The sequence below is a fragment of the Lagopus leucura genome, unplaced genomic scaffold (assembly GCF_019238085.1).
Source record: "Lagopus leucura isolate 7727_CA_CO unplaced genomic scaffold, USGS_WTPT01 Super-Scaffold_1, whole genome shotgun sequence".
NCBI classification, from domain to species: domain Eukaryota; kingdom Metazoa; phylum Chordata; class Aves; order Galliformes; family Phasianidae; genus Lagopus; species Lagopus leucura.
In genome coordinates, this window is record NW_024962250.1 from 22,833,601 (window position 1) to 22,853,655 (window position 20,055).

A 20,055-nucleotide genomic window follows, 5' to 3' on the forward strand; every position below is an offset into this window, starting at 1 on the left:
TGTTTTTCCTCTGCATCCAAGCAAGACATTAATGCAGGATTGTTTTTTGTCTCTTTGACCAGTTGTTCAGAATATGAATAATGTGTAGAGCCTTAAGCACATAGTATCATAGATTGAAGCTTATTGTTTCTTTGCAAATGATAGGCAAGGCAAAATCATGCACTGATAGCAGTGCAGTTGCATACACTTAGAAGTCAATAGAAAACATAGAGAGAGGGATAACTAGGACACTCAAAACACTGCATATACTCTGAATGGACACATGGCTTCTCCTCATAGCTGTGGAACTTTTCTCATTTTTAAGAGAAGTTTCATTAAATTTGCAGAGCACCCTTCTTCCATAGATCTCAATGACTTAACCTATATTTTTGTTATCTTTGTAGCACAGATGGAAAAAGCTGAGGTTAATTAAATGCAGCATGTTTGCACAGTTAATTGATGGTAAAGTCAGAAATAAAATGCTTAGGTCCTGACTCCTACACCTATAGTTTGTCATTTAGATCAATTTTAGTGAACAATTTAAAAGATAGCTCAAATAGATGATGTTACCAACTGTATGCTATAATCTTTTTTAGACATACGCCATCTTATTTATTCATTTTCATTATTGTAGCACTAATACTTCTATAATAAGAGCATTTGAACTAAAAGTTTTTATGAATGCTTTCCCCAAGCTACTCTCCTTGATATTGAGGAAAAATCATGATTTTTTTTTTCTGTAGTAAATGGTTTATTCACACAGGTTCAGATTGCTCTGAGACTCTTCTGACTTCTGCTTTCCTTCAGAAACAGACAGAAAAGGTAGCTTAGAGAATCAGTAGCTCTAAAGTTCATGTTATTGATGAATCTAGGTTTAAATAATGCTGTGCTAAGTAGGAGATATTCTGTGATAAATCTGATACTGTTTTTCCTCTCAGAATAAGTTTCATTGAAAGAACTGTATTGTATTGTTCAATGAAGAAGAGTTTTTCAGGATTGAGGAACAAAATAGCTTTCCATTTGTGCAAGTTTTGTTTTGCTTAGGTGGAACTTCAGCTATGTATTTAATAGATGCAAACTCAAAAAAAAAAAAAAAGTCATTCTTCTAGCTCTCTGTCAATTATATTATAGATACAGGAAAGTGATATGTGGAAACTTCTTAGGTTTTTCCATTGGGTAGTGTGTGCTGACTGTTTAATAAAACCATGATAGAGGATCAAAAGCCTGAGGGATTCCTTTTGGGCTAAGGATTCAGGTACTGTCCTGTCCTCCCTCTCCTTACTGTCAGCCTTTGCTGTTCAGTGGCAAAATCCATCAGGATTTGCAAGGCTGGCTGTGGCCCTCTCAGGCACAATTTCTAGCTCATGGGGTTGGACTTCTCTCTGTCCTTCTGCAGTGACACAGCACACAGAGATTGGGCATCGAGAGCGTTAGTACAGCATCTTTAGAGATCTTTCTCCTGCTTTCCTTAGGAGCTCTAGAGTTCAGAAGAATAATAAATTAATTAGGCTTGACAACAAGACAAGCTTTCATTGTATTGTTAAGTCTCCTTGATCTCTTCTGAGCTTCAATTTGTGGGCCTTTTCACAAGTGTTCTCATCTAAAAGTGAAGGATAATGTATGGAGCAGCTGATAGTGGAGGGGGGGGCATGACTCATGCTAGGCAGTTGGTGTTCTCTGGTGTAAGTTAATACTTACTTTGCTCTTGCTGGTGAAATGAAAGAGATTTTTTGAAAGATTGGAGCTTTCTACAGTGTGTGCAAAATGTGAGCTCAGCACTCACAGTGCCCAGTCTTTAGTGCATCTCACCATTGCATTGGGCTTCCAGGCTTACATTGTTCTTCACATCTCTTAAATGTAATGGGATTTGGTCCTCCATTGATTCTTATTGCAGAGTTTCTGATGTTACTGTGTTTGTTCTTTGTTTCAAAATTCCAAATTATATAGATAGATGAAGTGAGAACGAGATGATGGAGACAAACAACAACAAAATCCTCTAGTTAAGGATAATCTAACATTATCTAGAATGACTTAAACCTGGTAAACATTTGCAAAACCAATCTTTTCACTGTGAGACTCCAGCTCAGTAATTAGTTTTCTCCCTTATAACATCTTTCTATGATTTTACAGACAACTTTTTCTAACAGGCTAAGGGCTTTCATTAAGGTTTCAGCATTCAGTCACTAGACAACTTTTTCAGAGGCTGTTGGAAACAATTCACTTTTTTTTTTTTTTTTTTTTGGTCCATCAGAGGTGCTATCTGACTAATTTGCTGGGTTATTTGATGTACAGTTTCTCCTCTGCTAACCTCTAAAAGAACATTGGTTACACATAAAAGTGACTCAGAGAGCATAAATCTTTCGTTGGTCTGTGACATGCTTGAGAATCATAGATATTATACGTGACTCCCAGGGCAACCCTTCTGCTCAGAACAGGATTAGCTTGTAGTAAATTTCACGAGGTTTTGCCTAAATAGGGATTCTACCCCATCCTGAGTTGTTGCCTTGATCTCTCACTGCTCATCATCTAGAATAGCCCTAAGTCTATTTTTTCTTTGGTTCATACTGCTTGTATCTAGAATTTATACTTTCCTGACTTCAGTATGATTCAGTTAAAAAATTTCCTTCAACTCAGTTGTAATTTTAAAATTTTGGAGTTACTGTTGACAGTAAGAATTAGTGTAGAAAGAATGCAAAGATAAATGCACCAAGACATTTAGTCATGTCCATACCTATACAGTGACAAAGCAGGAATCCTCTGAGACTTTGGACATGTCAAGGGCTAAGCCTGAATGTGGGATTTCATACATGTCTCAGATGTCTGCAAATCCCAGCTGTGAAGAGAATTTAGTCACGTGATTGTGTTTTAAAATAAATAATGGAGTTAGATTAATACTAACAAGTGAAATGGAATTTAATTGCTTACGTCTGCTACGTAGCCTGTTTTTACATTGTTTTGTTTTCATATATCTATCTAATATTGAGTTAGAAGTTAAATCTTGAAAATCATGTATAAATCAAGAGTTTGCGAACATATTCTAAATACAGTTGTAAGCATGGTTGCATTGTAACATTTGAACAAGATCATTACTTCAAGGTAATATGATTTACATATGTAGATTTTCAAATCCTAACACAACCAGGCTTTGGTCTGTTGTTCCATGTAACATGAACCAAAGTTTCCTATGACTTGGAGGTGAATTGTAAATTTAGCTGTTCTAGTTTAGGTTTGAGTTGTTATGCAGAAACTTTTAGGAACACTATCACTTTTTAAAGAACATAAAAGGCATAAAAACCGCAATATAATCCAACATTCTTTGAACCCCTTAGTGTCTGATCTCCTTTTGTGGATAGTCTGTGATGCATTCAGAATGTACATCACAAAGAAATAGTTCACAACTCTTTAGTCTTACAGCTATCTCCAGGCTGCACCTGAAAGCACATTAAGGTACTGTGAGATCTCTAGCCCACTCAGGGCTTTTTTTCTTCTAAATTATATTTTTAGAGAGAATCTATGTCTACTTTCCCATTCTCTGCTCTCTAGTGATTTTCACATGCTTTCTCATCAGAACCATCAAGTACATCAGGGCATCGTAAGATACAGGTCAGCATGGAAAGGTTGTGCTTGATAAAAAAGCACAGGGTATGACTTTGTGTCAGGCCACATGGTCCCACATGATCTATTGTGTTGTAGCTTGGAGGAACATACAGTTAAGCTCTTTGGAGCTCGGAGCCTGATCTGTGCCCTAAAGCCTTTAATGTGGCCATGTGTTTTGATCCACAGACTACAGTTTAGGAAGCAGTGATTCAGAGAACGTTTTTTTTTTTTTTGTGGCTATATTGACCTTGGGAGTAGTGTTTATGAGACATGGGGTGGACAGGTGTGTCTCATTGAGAGCCCCAGAGAGATTTTAGTGTGTGGTCATCTGCAAATTTGAATATTTATACAGAACACTGAGGGGAAAAAAAACTCATCGACTATATGTGAAACAGAAATAGGTTACATTCCCTGAAACTCCTTTAATCTCCTTTCAGAAAATAAGGACACAAAGATGGATCAGGTCTAGGATCCTATTTATAACAATGGCAACTGGAAGAAACAAGCAGATGATGTAGTTGCATGCAGGAATGGATTGATAGTGCTTTATATTAAAACAATGGGTACAAGTAAGAATGTAAGAGTAATTTACCTCTAAATTTTCTCCACCGTGTTTTGATGAGTCTGCAGTGGTTGTCTTAAATTGCCATTTAGCTTTCTAACCCATTCTTTGCCTCCTCCTTTGTGTCAAGCAGACCAGTGAAATTTTGTCTTAGTGTCTGGGCAACTGTAAATGAGCCCTGTTCATACATTTTGTAGTGAGTGAACAACCAACCAGCCATGCCTCATTCCCCCTAGAATATCAAATGTGTACTCAGTGCATCACAAATCTATGGCTGTAGGAAAATGACTTGGTTGTAATGGTGGTGTTTGATTTCTGCCCTTAGATGCCTAGTATTTGATCAGAGTTGTCCACAGGTGTATAGAGTACGTCTGACTTGATTATAACACATTACCTTCCAGGAATCAGAAGTGATGAAGCAGAGGAGTTATCACTGTGGAGTGTTTTTAAAGCTCTTAGCTTGGACTTTCAGAGCAGAAGTCAACACCAGCTCTGTGCTTAGGCTAGATGCACATTGACACAAGCATATGCGCTCCTTGGTGGTAGTTGAGAGTATTGAAAATCAAGTGATTTGGAAGAAACTTCCAAAGGCTGCTTAGTCCAACCACCTGCTCAGACCAGGTGCAGTTTGAGGAGGCAACTCAGGGTCATGCATAGTTTAGTTTTTGATATCTACAATAATGGAGATTTCACAGCTTTTCTAGGTCCTTTCTAGTGTTTGAGCACTGTCAAAGTGAAGCATTTTCTTCGTATACAATCAGAATTTCCAGTGTTCTAACCGTGTCAGTTGTATTCTGACACTCTTCCGCACAAGTCTGAGGTAAATTTAGTGCTGTCTTCTGTATGCTTTCACATCAGGAAGTTGCAAAGATTAACAAGGCTTCCTCTGAGCCCTTTCTCCTTGTAGCTGAACAAAGCCAGCTCTTCCAGCCTCTCCATCCATAAACATCACTTACCCCAGCACCTTGAGTGCTTTGGTAGCTGTTTGCAGAATGCACCCCAGTATGGTGAAGCTATTTTTGTACTGGAGTCATCAGTACTGAGCAGAGGACTCCAGATGTAATCTACCAAGTTGTCCCTCAGAGACAGGAAGAATTGCTTTCCCTGGCTTGCTGGTTGCATTCTTGCTAATACTGCCCAGGATGCAGTTGCTTTCTTTACTGAAATGCTGTCTTGCGTTCAGCTTGTCTTTTGGGACCCCCGGGTCTTTCTATTTGTCAATAGCTTACAGGCTGGTTTGGCCCAGTTCTGTGACTAGCAGAGCAGGGGGATCCATGGACTCACACCCTAGGGAAGGAAAAAGGAGAAAAAAAGGGAAAAGGAAAAAGAAGAAAAAAAGGGAAAAGGATAGAGAGATGGGCCTGAAAACAAGACAACAATCTGAGAAGAAACAAACTAATTTACTAAATAAGATATCGGTGTGCATGATAACACACTATAATACAATACAATTAGAATTGAAGCTAATATATCAAGTAAAATGAGAGAGAATGTCCAAACCAGCCTGTAAACAGTTGACACTCTGAAAAGCTGCTTTTGAGCCAGTTGGCTCCCTACCTGTGCTGTTGCAAGGAGTAATTTGTCTTACTGTTTGCTTAAAGGGACATATATATATGTATATAGACACATAGTATGCTTCCATAAGTACACATACACATTACTGCTGCCTTCAAAATGCCCAGATTTTTTAATGAGTTCATTCTGTGATACCCTCAGTAGAGATTACAGGAGTATGTTTCTAAAGCAAACCTATCACTTAGAGGATGATGTATGTTCTTGTAACACTGTGCTGTTTTGTCACTACTGTTTCATGCTGCAAGGGCACAGATTTCACCATGCAGTTATTTTTCAAGGAAGGCAATGACAAGTATTTTCCCTTCAGTCTTGTACTGACAGATTCTGGCTAATCTGCATTAGGATTACTAAATGAGACAAGATGAAGCAGAAAAACACTACCACTATCAGTGGCAACACCACCAACACTTGCCTTATGTAATGGATTGTAAGAAGCAATGGCTTCACTGCTTGTGCTGTGCAGTTATTCATGCTCAGAATCCCTTTCACAGCTGAGTCAGAAAGCATATGGGGGGGGGTGGGGGGTGAAGGAGAGGGGTCTGTAGATCTGTGTAGACTTCTTTGCAAGTGCAGTTTTCCCCCAGACTGCACTGGTAGAGACTATAGCAGGCCTGGCTGCTCCTGGAAGCTTTACCATCACAGTTCTGCACTTTTGCCCTAATAGACAAAATCAGGGTATATAGCTGACTTGAGTCACAGCAGTACAATGTGGAGGAACTTATTCCAAATGACTATGGAAGCCCAGACAGACTTTCAGCTCACACTAATGATATTATGGTGATCAAATGCTGCCTCCAATTGCTAAGAAATGAATTCAGTGGTTTTCCCTACGTTTATTTTCGCTGTATTAGAAGTACGCATTCTAAAGATTCTCTGGATAGGGTGATCAGACAGGCAAAATTCTGGGATGTGTTTAGCAGTGATATAATTTCTTAGAGCTGTCAACAAATGTATTTTGTGTGGTCTTGTCCTTGGAAAGAAGGAAACTACAGTACACTTTGTGTGGCTTTCTTGTCTGTTTGATCTCTCATTCAGTTGAAAGAAAGCAGCAGTTCTATCAAGGTGTCTATTCTGATGTCCCTCAGATTGCCTAGCAGATAGGTTAGGACAAGTCTAGACAAGTTTTGCTATCAATCTAAATATTAATCTTTGTGGTACTTTGCTTCCTTTTAATGCTTAGCTGTTAGTCATGCTGTTATTAGCGTAGTTTTCCATCACTCTTAATTTAAGGATGTGAAATGTCTTATAAGAGAGTCTTCAAACATCATAGGCTCTGCCGCATACTTCTGAATGGTCCCTATGGTGACAATGCTGCAATGAGACTGCAAACACAGCACTGAAATTTATGGGTACCGAGGACCCTGCTGTTAATTCTCTTGATAGCCATATTGAAATAGGAGCCATACAGACATTAGCATGTCATGATATATGGCAGTACGGAACGTTAACAGTGCTGTGGGGATTTCTCGGAAATTTCATAGCAATCTTAAATCTCTTCTTGGATAACTGCTAAATAGTTCTTCTGTTTCCCCCCTCTTTTTTTTTTTTTTTTTTTTAATAGCGCGAGATGAGAACATGGCCACTTTCCGTGGTTCCGAATATCTTTGCTATGACCTGTCTCAAAACCCCATCCAGAGCAGCAGCGATGAGATCACTCTCTCCTTCAAGACATGGCAACGCAACGGGCTCATTCTGCACACCGGCAAGTCTGCTGATTATGTCAACCTGGCCCTGAAAGATGGTGCGGTCTCACTGGTCATTAACCTGGGGTCTGGGGCCTTCGAGGCCATTGTGGAGCCTGTCAATGGCAAATTCAATGACAACGCATGGCATGACGTTAAGGTGACGCGCAACTTGCGGCAGGTAATGTTGAAGGAGAGAAAATGCTGGGGAAAACTTTGTTCTCTTATATTTGCACAGAGGTGGATATGAGGGAGAAATGGGGATGCTTGGCGGGCTCACTAGAGTTTCTTCTTTTCTAGTTATTGGTATGATGATAGTGGATGATTTAAAAAAAAAAAAAAGTTAATGGGAATTTATCCCTGTTGCAATATATTCACTTTCACTTTATTAATTTTCCGTTTTTCTCAGTTTGATTTAATAATAAAATCTTGCGCATGACCTTACTTTCATCTCTCTTTTCTTTCCTCTATTTTTGTTCTGCCATTTTTTATTTTATTATTTCTTTAATTATGATTCAATCTTATCAGTAATATTCTTGTTGCATTTAATTACTGTGGGAATTGAATATTTTTCCAGCAACCGATGCTCTACACTCTTCTACTTTTTCTTAAGTTTTGTTAATTTGTCTAACCATTGCCATAATGTCACAACTCTAATTCTCAAAATCTTTTTTTTCATTTACTTTCTTTTTTTCCTTTTTGTGTGTATGCAAGTGTGCAGGTATGCAGGTTGGTGGGTACGTGTGTATTAATTTTAAATTTGTAGCTTTGGAATTAATTGGCTGGAGTCTTTCTGAGTCTTCTTGATTCTCTGTTCTTTTCTTCTAACTTTTCCCCTTCTTTCTGTAATGAGATTCTACTTTATTTCTTAAGTCTCTGCCTATGAGACTCTTCTGTTGGCTGTGAGGACTGGAAAAGTGGAAGGATCAGAAAAGCCAAGCAAACCCAGACCAATCCAACACCCTACAATTCCACTTTGGAAAAGTTTTTTCTGATTTTGCCACTGTAATTTTGCACATCTGCATGCTGCCTTTCTAAGCAGACAACTCTATCAGGTGACGTATTTGGTATTAGGCCGACTTAAAATTCTGAAGCCTTCTTCATGAAATATAAATTCGGACATATATAGATAAGATAAAATTAAATAACCTTGCTCTGAAAGCTGGTGAATATCTCAAGTCACTAAGGCCCATCTACCACATGATAGATGAAGTTTACTCTCTAGATTTGAGCTACTTGATATCATACTGATTGGTAGAGATGTCAGAAATGGCATGTAAACTGAGATTGTAAAAACAACTTGCGACAACAATTTGATTTATTTATTTGCTCATTTAAGTGGATATTAATGCAAACTTTAGGAGTTTTATCCAAGTTTATACAACAACTTTTGGTGAGAAAACATCTTTTTTGGTAAAAATTTACAATAGCTAAAACAAAACATATCAGCAGATATAGGCTTACCAGTGTCAGGGATCAGAAGCAGTTTCTACCAATAGATTTCAGTTAGTGATTTCTGTTTGAGCAATTTCACATCAAATATTTGCTTTGGGGAGTGAAGGTCTTTCCCATGTAAATTCTTGTATTTCTACATGTTCATGATGTTTTGATCATCATCAAACTTCCATGAGACTGCAGGATTTTCGCTAGTGGCATCATTAGTCTATTTTTACCAGTTTATACACAAATGCAAATTTAATTTCTAATGTGTTGGACGGGTCTTAATGATCCTATTTCGTGCAGATGTTCCCATCAGGCTAGTAGAGGGTGATGCACCAACTGTTTGAGGTCAGCCACTCCAGAAATGCCAGAAGTACTGCTTTATTTCATGTGTGTCATATTATCAGAAATTCACATGTAAATTTGCAGTGCAATACAGGCCACTTGGAAGTTCTGTTTTCAACTGTGAACATGTTGCATAAAAATAAATAAAAAACACCAACCAAGAATTGACCCTAAATATTGAGGCTTAATCTTTAAAATGAAGTAGAGATTCCAAGAATGTGATCCAAAGTTAAAACAATTCCAGATAAATTGATTATCAGGAACTTTAAGATATCAATCTTATCCTGTGCTTTTTCTGGAGAGGAGATGAAGGAGGATTTGCATAATTTTTTGGCTTTTCCTGGAACTGGAGCAGAACTTTAAATAGCTGGACTTTTGCCCAGTACGTTTTGGAATTGTTAAATGCTTTGTAGCTAAGTGCTTCCTTTTTTATTTTATTTAATTTTTTAAGATCAAATGACTATCACAGCAGTTAATCTCCTTAGAGACAGATCATGTGAATCCACAGATTCCCTTGAGTAGTGATTGTTAATGTCAAAACAAATCTCCTTGTTTATTTATCTTATTATTTCAGTTAAAACTAAGCCCAGATTCTGCCTTGTGTGAAACCTTTACTGGAAATAGGATCATGGGCGTATTTTACCAGGACTTTCAGAGCATGTTTCCCCACCACACCATGCTAAATTCCAACTTTCTTGTTTGTAAAAATGGATTTACTTGCACAGTAATGTCAGTGCACATTCCTTCAAAATTTGCAGGGTGGTTTTTACCTGAGGCAGCATAGATCTCACTTGTGAAACAGGATAATCTTGCCAACTTTGATCACAGTGGGACAGGAAGTTGGAGCCTGTACTTCTGTGCTAGCACTGAAGCTAGTCACCATGCAAAATCTGCCATAAAGATTTTGAATTCCTCAGCTACTAAAAAGCAAGCAAGAAACAATATGCAGATTCAAACAGTTGGAATCTGCATTCTGTGGGAAGTAAAAAACCATCCATATAGCTCTATTAAACTCAGATAAAGAACTATACCATGAGTTCCCCTTGCTCTGTAATATAGATGCAATATAACAAGAGAGACATTAAATACAGTCTTCTGTTTTCTCTCATTCAAATGACACAATTCTTCCTACACAATTCCTCAATATATTTCTTCCTTACTGTAGGAGTTTCAACTTCTGTATGCTCAGATGGCACAAATACCCCAGCACATGCCTTTTTTTACGCTTCTCCTGAAAGTCACATATTTACCTGCTGTAAAGAAACCTGCAGATTCTGAAACTTCTAAGGATAGGTTCAGAGTTTTGTACTCATCTTCAGCTGTATTCTCCAGCCAAAGAAATATTGGCCTGCCAGTGATACTCTGCAGTGCTTAAGGGTAGCGAGGCTTGAAAGACAAGCAAGAATATAAGGATGATGGTAGGTGAAAGAAAGGAGTCATGGTTGGATTTGCGCTGAAGGGACAAACTGGTGTGTATGTTTCTGAGCATAAGGTTTTTGCTTGGGGGAAGCACCTTGATGGACATTTGAAAGGTAAGTATTGCACTGTTTTAAATTTGCTTCAGTCCTGGATAATGTGTATGAGGATTGAAGTTAATGACTAATACTGGGGTGGGAAGACTAGGCAGCACCCTTCTTCTTTACAGAGTAGATGGCATGGCTCCCCATAGAGTCCTGGTCATATTGTCCTCTCTCACTTTGTGTGTGTCAGGTGCCCCACGCCTTTTTTTGGAAAACTAACACTAGACCATTCATGCAATGTGTCATTTTTACTAACCAACTAATGTACTAACACCCTAACGACTCATCTTTGCTTTTAGTTATTTTAATTAACAATCGTTCTGTTCACGATTTTTTAATTTCCTTTCTTCCCCCTTTTCCGCAAAGCACTCAGGCATTGGACACGCTATGGTAAACAAACTACATTGTCTGGTAGATATCATTCTTATTGTCTCTTTTTTTGGGTTTGCCGTGTGTTACCTGCCTTTTCCTTCCCCTACTCCCTCTTTTTCCCCCCTCCTTTATACTTACTTCTTCCTTTAATTTTATTTTAGTTTCATCAAAAACACATTTATCTTTTTGTCTTTTTCTTTTTCTTTTTTTTTTTTTTTTAAATGGAAAATATGAAGAGCAAAAGCAGTGAACACAGCTGTTCTGGAAATGGGGTTTGGAATTTCTTTCATTGGTTTCCTCACCTCCCTCTTTAGTTGTTTTGTATTCCAGTGATTTTTTTTTTTTTTTTCTTCCTTTTAAAATTATTTTTTTCCTTCCCTTTTGATTTTTTAAAATTTTTTTATTTTTTAACTCCGAAGGTTTTTAGATCAGAACCATTGCAGGGCCTCTAGTCTGTGGTGGTGAAGGCTCTCTTTTTCTCTCATCCTTTTGTTGTGGCAACAGCTGTTATAGGCAAACTGGCCAGAGTTGTCCTCTTTCTCCCAACTTTCCCCACTTCCCTCCCTCCTCTCTCTCTCCTCCCCTTCTCTCTCACTTTCTCTCTCTCTGACTTTCCACCTGCCGTGGCCAAAAGGAGCTCAGCCGGCTGTTTGTTTCAGTACACACTCTGCATGGCATGTCCACGTCTGGTGACTCGCCCGTCTCCCACCAGCCTTAATCTATTTTCCTCCATCTTCCCTTCAAACCACTAACAACATCTACGCAAAACACATCGAGTTCACTTGCTACTCTCCCTCCCTCTCCTTCCAGTTCCCTTCACCCTCCATGTATTTGGGGTTAGAGATTTTGGATCCTTCCCTGTTTGTTTTTGAGTTGTTTTTTTTTTTCTTTATCTTGGAGTTTGTTTGGTATTTTTATTTTTGATTGCATGCATGTGTGAAATAGTTTTCTTTTCTCTCTTGCTCTCTTTGCTTTCTTTCTTTTCCTCTCAACTTTCTGGGCTCCAGGTATAATGGCATGATATGTCAGAGCGCAGTGTGTGCACGCTTTGTGTTTTCTTTCCACCTCATCTCTGCTTCTCTCTCTTTCTCTTGTTAGTGTGTGGTTTGAATTATTTTATTTTCATTTATTTTGATTTCTTCCTATTTATGTTTTGGTTAATTTATGAAATACCATTTTTATTTAATTTATTTTTGGGTGGGTGGTGGGTGTGTATGTCCCTAGGTACATGGCATGCACATCCATAATGTATTGAAAGTGAGATCCCTTTCCCACCCCTCCCTGAATGCATGATTGTCAGTGTGCTGTGAGCAAAAGAAACATAAAAAATAAAAAATACCAACTTCGTCTTCATTAGTGTTTTTTTTTTTTTAAACTAACAACCATAACTAACTGTAATCATTAAAATAAAAACTAATTAATCATAAAATCAGCTAATATGAGAAATCTACAAGGAAAATTCCATTTTCTGGCCTGTGTAAATGGAAATCATTTCAGTGTGTAGAGTGCTGGTTCAGCCTGAAAGTGTGGATACACTAGAAAGGGAAGAAGCAGATGCTGAAGAATTTCCATTGTGGTTGAAGCAGACCAGAAAATGGAGCTTGGCTGAACTAAAAAAAAAAAAAAAAACAAAAAACAAACAAACAAAAAAAACCAACAAACCAAATCTCAACAAAATCCTTAATAAAACTGACATAAAAATATAAGGGAGGTGACTCATTCTTCTCAGGACCGTAAGGTCATTGCTGGGGTTTTCTTTGTTGTGTCCCTTGAACAGGTGACCATCTCTGTGGATGGCATCCTTACCACCACGGGTTACACACAGGAAGACTACACCATGCTGGGCTCAGATGACTTCTTCTATGTGGGAGGGAGCCCCAGTACTGCTGATTTACCTGGCTCTCCAGTAAGCAACAACTTCATGGGCTGCCTCAAAGAGGTAGGGGATTCAGATTAACTACTGTTTCATTGCTTTTGGTTTCTCAAAATCATAGCTTTTTCCTGCCTGCTATTACATACTCAGTGTCTTTCCCTCATGATGAATTTTACACTAATACTACAGCAGCACTGTAAGGATAAACTTGATATTCACCTGGGCAGAAGACATCAGCCATGAAAGTCATGAGCTTATTGTCATTATCAGACTTCTGGTTCTTGAATTACAAAAATTATACCAGTGGTGTAGTATGTGAAGTGCCTTCTGTAGGCTGTCAGTCATTTAAGGCAAGTGTTTTAATCCTCTGGATAGACTCCTTAAAGAGTGTGGCTGAGTGAGTCTAATTCTACATGCACCCAAGAGGGTTATCATAATATCCTGGTATGAACATGTATATCAGAGAGATGGCAGAGCTGGGTTTTCATGCCAGATTCAGGCAAACTGTGATGCTGAGCTAGATGTTGTTCTAGGGTTGTATAGCTGCCTGACAAATTACTGTCCTACAGATGCTTGACTTGTGATGTCAGGGATTTTGTCTTATGTGCAGTCTGCTGATGTGAGCAATGACTGTTGGTCTGGTGCTGCTGTCCTGCTTGACCTCTAGATTTGTTAAGGGGGTGCATGTATGCTGGAGATGAGTATGTGAGTATCTTACAGAAGAAATGAAACTGCCTTACTGAATACAAAATGTCATGCAGAGATCAAATCCTTCTGTTTTCATCCACAGAGCCTTGGGCCTGATTTTCATAGGCACTGAGCATCCCAGTTTGATTGAAATCAAGAGGAGATGCTGCTTCCTAGTGTCTCTTTAAATCAGGATCTTAATTTTATTTATGGATGCTATGAACATAACACTTAGCAGAGGCCATTTTTATGTGTGCTTTAAGTCAAGCCAATGGAGCAGAGAAAGCAGTGACAAGAAAATCTTCAGCAGCTTTATTATTTATATAATCATTTGTATTCTATTAGCTCGTGCAATGTGCTAAGAGCTGCTTATATTGCCATCCCAGTCTTACAAAGCTCTGTGTGAAGACAAACCAAGCAGAATAAGAGGAAAAGGAAGAATTCAGATAATCAGAAAGTACTTTGTCATTGTCACCTGCCTTGGTTGTGACAGGAGATGTGGATGAGGTGCTGTCTAGACTTAAAGACAGACTAGTGCTGGCTGGGCTTGAGTTACAGTCTGCATAATAGCAACCTGCTCTTAGCAGTGGCCCACTGACACTTTCAGGTGCTTTAAAAATATGTGCAAAATGTACATTACCTGGCTTCTGAGGAGAAATTTGGTATAGGTTACTCACCAAGCATAAGTGTAGCACAGAGCTGTAGGGAGAATACACTTGGAAATTGAATAAATGGAAAAATGTAACATTTCAAAAGCGAGCCATGTTGTAATTAGTACTTTGTATTTCTAGCCCATGACTCCTACAGATCCCTTAGGCCCCAGAATGAGTTAGCACTGGTACCTGTAGGAAGCATAAGGAAACTGACAGTTGTGCTTTTCCGCAGTTCTCATTTGGTAAAAGGAGGTGATGGGGAGCTGCAATTGGAGAAGGAGAGGACTAAGTGACTTTCAGTGTCCTGGCAAAACCTAGAAATGTATCTATAACACTGATACCTATGAGGGGCAGGGTCTGACCAAACAGCCAGCCTGTATAGGCTGAGAAGGACTCTCACTGCATAAACAGTGAATTATCCTCAGTCATCAAAGAAGTGTCTGCTTTCATTAGGTGGAGCTTGGGATGAATTGAGCAGAGCAGTTTGCCTTGTGAAATTCCTCCTGGGACTGATTTTTTTTCTCTTTTGCTAGGGAAGAAAATACTGCCAAAGGTAGCAGGATCAGTGTGAGATCCACCAGAAATAGAGGGCAGTACTTTTGAGTCTTTTCTATGTTTAGTCCTGAAATGTCAAGATATGTCAGCATGGTACGAATGAAATTGCTGAGCTGGCTCCTAGAAAGCAAGAATGCCTTTAGGGATCAGCATGACCCCTGGGGGCAGCTTTCTTTCATCCCACAGAGCAGAACTAGTGTGGTGCTTATGTGCCTGTCACGTTTCTGGTTCCACAGTTGGCTTTACTGGGGAACTTATTTGGCTCTCTGCATGGTAGGCACTATATTTATAAACCTATCTCTATAGCTTATTTTCTCTACATCTGGGAAGAATACTTAATGCCTCATTAATCAATACGGGAGGAACTTGAACTATTTAGAAAAAGTTCTAAGTTCATGAAATTGGATGAAGGGAGAATATAGACAACAACTACAGATATTGTTCCTGGGGGCATCTTGTTTCCCTAGGAAGGCAAAGGAATTCATATAGGCTTTAGAATGAGACTTTATTTCACCCTATAACTTCACATATTTCATCTAGACTGTGTCAGCCTCATAGCACAGCAACCACAGCTAAGAACCTCACTGGGGCTAAAAAGTCTCCTGGAGCATTCCCATGTCCTCTGTTATTGCATATAGGTGCTGAACTGCAATGGGGAATGAAATGCCTGATGATTCTCTGTAACTTTGCAGCTGGGTAGGGTTGGTGAGAGGATGATGGACAGCTCTGGCAGGGTGATTGCTTCATGTGGTCAGAGTCTAAGCCTTGATTAGGAGGAACATGTCTCCTGAGTGCACGTGGTGGGGTCTCACGGCTCTCCTGCTGCAGTATCTAGATATGCTGTGGTGAAGGTAATCATGTTCCTTCTGGACTGTGTGAGCCAATGTATTCTCCTTTCATCACAGAATATATCCTCCTGTCTCTTCCTTGCAGCAGGTTCTGATTGAAGAGATTCCATTACCTTGCTTGCAGTAATGTACCTAAGGTTTCCTGGACCTTCATTCTTAAGATAAACTATTCTAGAGGAACTTAGGGAGAATACAGTATTCTCCCTGTCATGGAGAAAATCAAATATAGAGATGGGATAGGAGGAGGTACAGAGACAGAGAAGTGAGCAGAAACTTCTTCAGTGGATGTCAGGGAAGGAGTGAAATTGCTTTAACAGTCAAATGGATAAACAGGGAGAAGCACTGCGTAAAGGCGGAAAGGAAAAAGGATCTGTTAATAACATTTAAGAATATCTGGATGGTTTCTGGACAACCAGAAAGAGGCAGGACAAGAAATATAATGCCAGCATATTTTGTATGTACAAGAGAGTTTCAGATCGGAGGTTCTAGTAATAAGGATTGAGTACGGAAAGAGGCTGAGTGGGAAGTTGAGCTGTGTAAGCAAAAAGGAAAATGTGGATCTCAGTCTCTGCTCATTAGGGAAGGGAGAAAATCAGAATATTCTCAAGGCTCCATTACAGAGCCAGCCATTCAGACTGATTTGCTTGGAGCAGTGCTTAGTACAGATGGAGATGCTTTAGAAGAGCCTAAGGTGATCCCTAAAGAATAGATGTGTGTGAGAGAATGTATGAGATCTTCACATTTTTCTGTTCATTTTTCTATTAATGCTTTATTAAAATCTCAATTTCTAAAAATGTTTATCAGTAGTAACAGCTTGATGGAAGCAGTGAGGTTTGCATATGGGTAGAATATGGCAGAAAATTATTGCAGGGGTCAGGCACCATCTGGCCATGATGGGAGAAAGCTGTGAAAGCTTAGATCATGTCTGTCTACAATTTAACTGCCAGGAGCCAGATTTCCAAATGGTTCATGAGTGTGCCCAGTCGCTGCATATGCATCTCAGATGCTATCTGCAAGCCAGCTTTTTTATTTTTATTTTTTTAGGCCTCTTTGCATGCGTAATGTTAATGATGATGTGATTTCTGTTTAGGGAAAAAGTCATTTGGATGGAATGTTGCACTGGGGAGGAGGTTGGAGGTGCAGGTAGAAGGAGGCCTGAAAATATGGAGGCTGAGAAAAACAGCCCAAATGTAAAGAGGGTATGTGGAGGAAGCTGCAGTTTTAAAAGACCCTATCTAATGGGGAGACAAGATAGCCCAAAAGCACTTGTGTGCCCAAAATCCCATTCCAGAGCAGCAGTTTAACAGAGCCCCAGGAATACGTGAAACTGGCAAGTCAGGAATTACCAGTGTGAGGGATTTCACTGTTTGTCTGTGGAAGTGATTAAGGTGTGAATGGCATTAATTGCACATGTGATCCAACACTATTCTATTGTAATTGGCCATGTCTGTTTCTTGTTTATATTAGTGACTTTAATATTTTAAAAAAAGAAAGAGAAGGGCTAATGGTACTGAGTAGAGGCAGAGAAAACATAGCCAAAGATGAATATAATTCATTTCCTCAAAATGTCTTGTTCTTAATTTTCATCCCCCATTGCTATTCTTTGCCACGGCATCCCAAACAGCCCTGATGGTGATGACTCTCATTCCCAGATTTCCAGGTCCAGAGGCCTGTAACATTTTTAAGTGCCTGTTGCTCTTGAATTCCAGTTGCGTTACCATTGTATTAGTGGATCACTGTGTTGCTGCACATCTAAGGCTGTGCTTATTGAAAGTCTAACATCATACAGTGTACCTGTAGAGCACTGAGTGGAACAAGATCTTAATCATGTTTTTAAGTGAGCATATTGTAGAAATACAACAATACTGTGGCTTGAGAGAGGCAGCAGGGGAGACATTTGCCAACATTTTGAGCAATTCCTGCTGTAATTTGTGAACAGATTAAGAGAAAGCACATTTCTGGAAAGATTTAATTTGAAGGTGGGAATGGGCACACATGGAAGCTGAGAGCAAAATGATGCAGAGCAAGAAGTGGAGAGACTCCAGAATAGCAAGAAAAAAAAAAAGATGGGGGGAAAATTCATTGAGTTTTCTCATCAAATAATGTTTGTAAGCCTAATTCCTGGGCTTGTTTACATTTGGTGTTAATCTATTAGCTCAGAACCAAGATGGGTTTAAGGTTGTATATTTGGGCAAGAGGATACTTCCCAGGCTGTCTGATGGTTGCCAACAGGTGTTGCATGCTTGGTCATGAATCCTGTCAGACTTTGTGCTGTGCTTTCTGTTGTGGCTGTGGAGAGTGATGTGAGCCCTAGGTGAGCAAGAGGTTATCCGAACTGAAGCTCTGGGAGCTGAAACACCTTGCCCACCTATTCCTGGGCTCTTTGGCAGCACTGAAAAAGAAATGTTTTGAGGAAGATTATTATCAAATGCAGTTTTATCTTGCAAAAGGAATTTGTGTTGCACTATCAGATACCTGTTGTGCTGCCAGGAAGGAGTGGCACTGTGCCTCCCTTGTTTTGCTTGCTTGTATGCTTGTATGCACACAGCATAATACGACCATGCCTGCCCCTCTTTTCTCAGGAATAATTACTGGAGTTAAATTTACCTTGTATGCAAGTGTAGGAGAAAATCTGGTAAAACCAGCCATAAATGACTTCTGTGGTTCATGATCCCAATGCTAATGTATAATGCGTGATGAATGTCTACCTCTCTGAAAAAGGCATTTGATTTAGTTAATTTTGCTTGTGGCTTTTTTAGGGAATCATTTAGAAAAGATGGGAGAAAACAAGAACATGTGTTTCATAGAATCCCAAAACAAAGTCTACATCCATACTGTAAGCCAAGGAGCAAAGAAAAGATGGGATTCATCTTTCTGTGTAGTGTCAGAGTTGGGTTTTTGTGGTACAGATGGAATATATAGAGAAGAAAGCTACAATAAGGTAATATCAACATTTTAGGAGTTTAGATACAGAGGGCACAAACTATCTAATGGTTCCTATAGTCTCCGTGCTTGTTCCTTTTTAATGGTCTTTTGAGAGAATTCTCATAACTTTGCCACATTATAAACACCAAGAAAGCAGAATATCCCACTTTGGGAGCTTTCAGGAAATACTCAGATTAGAATATCAGGGTCAGTTTGAATGGCAAATGAGTATTTTTGAGTTTGGAGTACATTTTTATAGTGTCTGATGCTTTTGTGCCCCCCTCCCCTCTTCCCTTCCCCCAAATTGTGATCCTTGTAAATGACAAAGACCTCACACACAAAATCCACTGGTACAGAGCTTGATGCACTGTGACTGTTCACACAGAAAATAGATGCACTAAAATCCTCAGGTGATGAAATTTAGGGAACAGCCCCTACTCTCAAGCAATCAGAGCAATAGGAGTTAAGGCTGGGCAATGATCAAATGAAGAAATGTCCTGAGCAGACAGTTGGCTTTGCAGTTCTGTTTTGAAAGTGAGCAGGGTTTGATGGGAGTTACTCTGCTTCTTCGTGCTGAAGGAAATGCATGATGAGTGCAGTGCATTTTTGGGGATTTCTTCTGTCTGACTAGAAAGGGAAATGATCTTATTCTAATTATGGGCCCAGTTAAAGTTTAAACTTCTGCTGGATTTGGGGAGATTCTTTACTGAAGTACGTGGTGCTCTGTGCTTTCCAGATGTTAATATTTCACATTCTCATGATGACACATTTTTAGTAAGGATTAATGGCCTGGCCCACAGGAAATAAAATCAATAGTCTTGTCAGGTGTATTAGCATGCTGCCAGCGCTGCAGCTCTGCTTTAGCTAGGGAGTTATTCAAAGCTTCTTTTCCTTGCATAGCTTAGCTTTTGCCTACACCACAGCAGAAAGGTTTCTACTAGCATTATTGCCTCATGTGTGACACTGGAAAGAACTTATGTCAGCTTGGCGTATTTGCATTCATAGCAAGTGTTTTGCTGAAATAATGATACTGGGTGAGAATTTGCTGCAAAATGACATAAGCTAACTTCAATTATTGTTCAATCAATTTGTAAGGAGAGAACTTGGAAGACTGTCAAGGAGTTGAGGACATGGCTCTGTGTGTGTGATTTAGTCCCAGTTCATGAAGCAAATATCCTGCCCACTTTGACAGTGGCTCTTTGATGGTGGCTTCAAATTATTGCAATATTGTATCATTCAATGTGTAACCAAGTAGGTGTGATATATTTCATTTGCTGTCATAAATAAAACTTAAGTTGAGGCAGGGATGTCTCTTGAGTTGAAAAGGAGTTGCCCTTGCATCTATGGAATTCTTTTCTTGAATAAGATTAAATTCATAGCAAAGACTCTATAATCTAGTCAGAGTTAAGCCAAACTATTTTGTTTTACTTTGTAATGTAGCT

The 20,055-nt window shown here is 39.2% G+C and overlaps 1 protein-coding gene across 8 annotated transcripts in view; it reads left to right on the plus strand.

The window, feature by feature from the left end:
- The window catches only part of NRXN3 (neurexin 3), an 891,513-nt gene that overhangs the window by 186,123 nt on the left and 685,335 nt on the right, over nucleotides 1–20,055 (plus strand). For 5 of the 8 annotated variants that reach the window (XM_042869967.1, XM_042869941.1, XM_042869976.1 and 2 more), the window contains 2 exons: nucleotides 7,275–7,576; nucleotides 12,850–13,011. In XM_042869967.1, coding sequence (XP_042725901.1) covers nucleotides 7,275–7,576; nucleotides 12,850–13,011 — 464 coding nt within the window. Of the gene's footprint in view, nucleotides 1–7,274; nucleotides 7,577–11,066; nucleotides 11,112–12,849; nucleotides 13,012–20,055 lie in introns of all 8 variants that reach the window. The other 3 variants (XM_042869960.1, XM_042869988.1, XM_042869951.1) reach the window with 2 other exon arrangements.